At 53.7% G+C, this 2,585-nt stretch overlaps 1 protein-coding gene across 1 annotated transcript in view; it reads left to right on the forward strand.

Annotated features, from left to right (window-relative positions):
* Positions 1–6: 6 nt before the first annotated feature.
* The window catches only part of NSMCE4A (NSE4 homolog A, SMC5-SMC6 complex component), a gene marked incomplete at its 5' end in the record, with an annotated part of 9,534 nt that continues 6,955 nt past the window's right edge, over positions 7–2,585 (forward strand). The window contains 2 exons of the mRNA XM_014528277.1: positions 7–127; positions 1,348–1,478. Of these exons, the coding sequence (XP_014383763.1) occupies positions 7–127; positions 1,348–1,478 (252 nt within the window). The remainder of the gene's footprint in view (positions 128–1,347; positions 1,479–2,585) is intronic.

Raw genomic sequence — 2,585 nt, forward strand, 5'->3', positions numbered from 1 at the left:
GGCGTGGGGAGGGCCAGCCCCCCTCCCAGTGTGTGTGTTTTTGGAACAGAGAACCGGGAGGACATCCTGAACGCCAGCGACCGGCTGACCGAGGTCCTGGAGGAGGCCAACACCCTGTTCAATGGAGGTGGTTCCTGTATTTGTTTCCGATGCGTCTTTCCTGCCCTTTGCTTTCCCTGTGGCCGCCCTTGTGGCAGATGCTCGGGGACCGTCCTCCTTCGTTCTACATCAGAGCCGCTGTGCTGACATCACACGGTCCCGGAACCAGTCTCCAGCGTCTCTCACTCGTGGCCCCATTCGCAGGCTCCCCCGAAATACGGGGGAAATGACCCGTAAACACAGAAGCGGGGGTCGCCAGGCCCCCAGCCCAGGAGCGTCCAGGAAGGGGTGATGCCAATGGCAGGGCCTGGGCGGCAGGCGAGGGGCAGTTCTGTTTGAACTCGGCCGCGGGCATCTCCCCGGACTTCCTTCCGCTCGGCCCTTCCTGTTCGGAGCATCTTTCCACCCGTCCTTGTCCCTGTGGGCCGGGAACCCAGCCCTCAGCCCCGCTGCCCTCGGAGGCCGCTCCCCTCCTCGCCCCAACTTCATCCTCAGCCTCCCTCCCACTCCCCTCTCATCTCCTTTTATTTAAATCTCACACTGTAGCTTCTATTTTTTAAAAAGATGTATTTTTTATTGATGTCAGAGAGGAAGGGAGAGAGAGAGAGAAACATCAATGATGAGAGAGAATCATGGATCGGCTGCCTCTTGCACACCCCCCACTGGGGATCCAGCCGCAACCCAGGCATGTGTCCCGACGGGGAATTGAACCCTGACCTCCTGGTTCCTGGGTGGATTCTCAATCACTGAGTCGCCCGGCCGGGCATGCAGTAGCTTATCTTTAATCCCATGTCCTCGGTCCCATCTTTTTGGATCGTCCGTCCTCAGAGGGCACTGCCTCGCCGCCTGCAGGGTGGGGCCTGGGCTGCCCAGCCCTCACACTGTTTCAGCCCAGGCTCCTTGACCACTACCGACTGCCAGTCAGCGCACAGCGGGCCCAGTCAGTGCACAGTGGGCGTGCAGTCTGACAGTGACGGGGCTGGGCTGTTGGAGTCGAGGGAAAAGCCCTCTGTGAAGACGGAGGCTTTGTTAGTCGCGGTGACGAAAGGTGGTGGTTTGGTTCCCAGGAGTAGAAGTGGAGGCGGCTGGCTCTAGGGAGACTGGTCGGCTCTGCTTGCAGAGTGTGGCGAGCTGGGCGGGGAGCCAGTGTTTCCAGCGAGATGGGTGGTCGGCCGGGAAGGGCCGCGTGATGGCTGGAAACGCAGGGGCCGCGGCAGACGGTGTAACGCGCGTCTCTCTCCTGAACAGTGTCCCGAGCCAGGGAAGCCGTCCTGGACGCCCACTTTCTTGTTTTGGCCTCAGATCTGGGCAAAGAGAAGGCCAAGCAGCTGCGTTCCGATCTGAACTCGTTTGATATGTTAAGATACGTGGAAACTCTCGTAAGTTCAAAGCGACAGAATCTTTAAAAAAAAAGTTTCGCCATCCAGTTGTCTGCTCTGCCATGTCCATATGCAAATAGCTGTCCCTCCACTGTTCCTTCCTGGGGGCCTCAGAGTTCTGGCAAGAGACTCACCCAGGTAGACGGGTGGCAGGAGAGCTGAGGGGGCCGTCGGAGCTCGGAGCAGCTGGAATCGCAGCTTCCGAGGCTCCGGGGCTGTGGACGGACAAACGGCCTCGCTGTTTCCTCGTTAAGTTCCTAGTTTGTTCTCGGTGACGGGGACCTTTGCCCAGGGCGGCAGGGGCAGGCTCGCCGGCGACCAGTCAGGGCTGGTGGGCGGGTGTGTGAGTCGGTCTGAGAATAGGATATTTCAGAACCATATGAATACGATTGGGTTCTTTTTCTTCTTTTTTTTCCTGTTGTTTTATTTATTTTTCTTTGCCTCTTAATGAGTTTGAGTGGTGGTTGTTACCTGAAATTGTGCGACTTCTCGGTGATGGGTTTGCCCTGACACCACGGTGCGACCTTTTCTCTCCTGTTGTCTTTTTTATTCTACTCTGTGCTCACCTCTGGCCTCGCGTCTCTGCTGGGTCGGCAACCTTCTGACTGGATGTTTGTTAAATGTTATTACGTGATTTAGTACCTTGAGATCTGACCAGATAAATTCATTATTTTGTAAAGGTATGAAGCATTTGTTGTTCTTAAAACCTTAGAATTCTTTAAAAATTTAAATTACTTAAATTTCAGATCTTACATTTTTCTCTGTTCTTAAAAAAACCTTTTTATTTTGAAGTTAGTGTGTTTTTTAAAAGGCACATTCAAGTACCGCTCAGCAAAGTGACCTGATATTGGGTCATCTTTTTAAAACTTTTATTTATCAGGCTAAAGCTCTGTACTTTAAATAACCTATCAAAGTAAGTTCCAGAGGTCTGAAAGCATTCCATATAAAACCCTAAATTAATAGTTGTCCAGCGTCCACATGGGGAAGACCTTTCCAAGTAGGACGCCAAGTATAGAGCCGATAAATGATAAAGAAAAGGCAGTGCATTCGACCAGACAGGAGTTGGGACATCCCCTACAAGTGGGCGGCTGCCAGGGGTGGAGGGGC

Source organism: Myotis brandtii, unplaced genomic scaffold, assembly GCF_000412655.1.
Source record: "Myotis brandtii unplaced genomic scaffold, ASM41265v1 scaffold628, whole genome shotgun sequence".
Classification (NCBI taxonomy): Eukaryota; Metazoa; Chordata; class Mammalia; order Chiroptera; family Vespertilionidae; genus Myotis; species Myotis brandtii.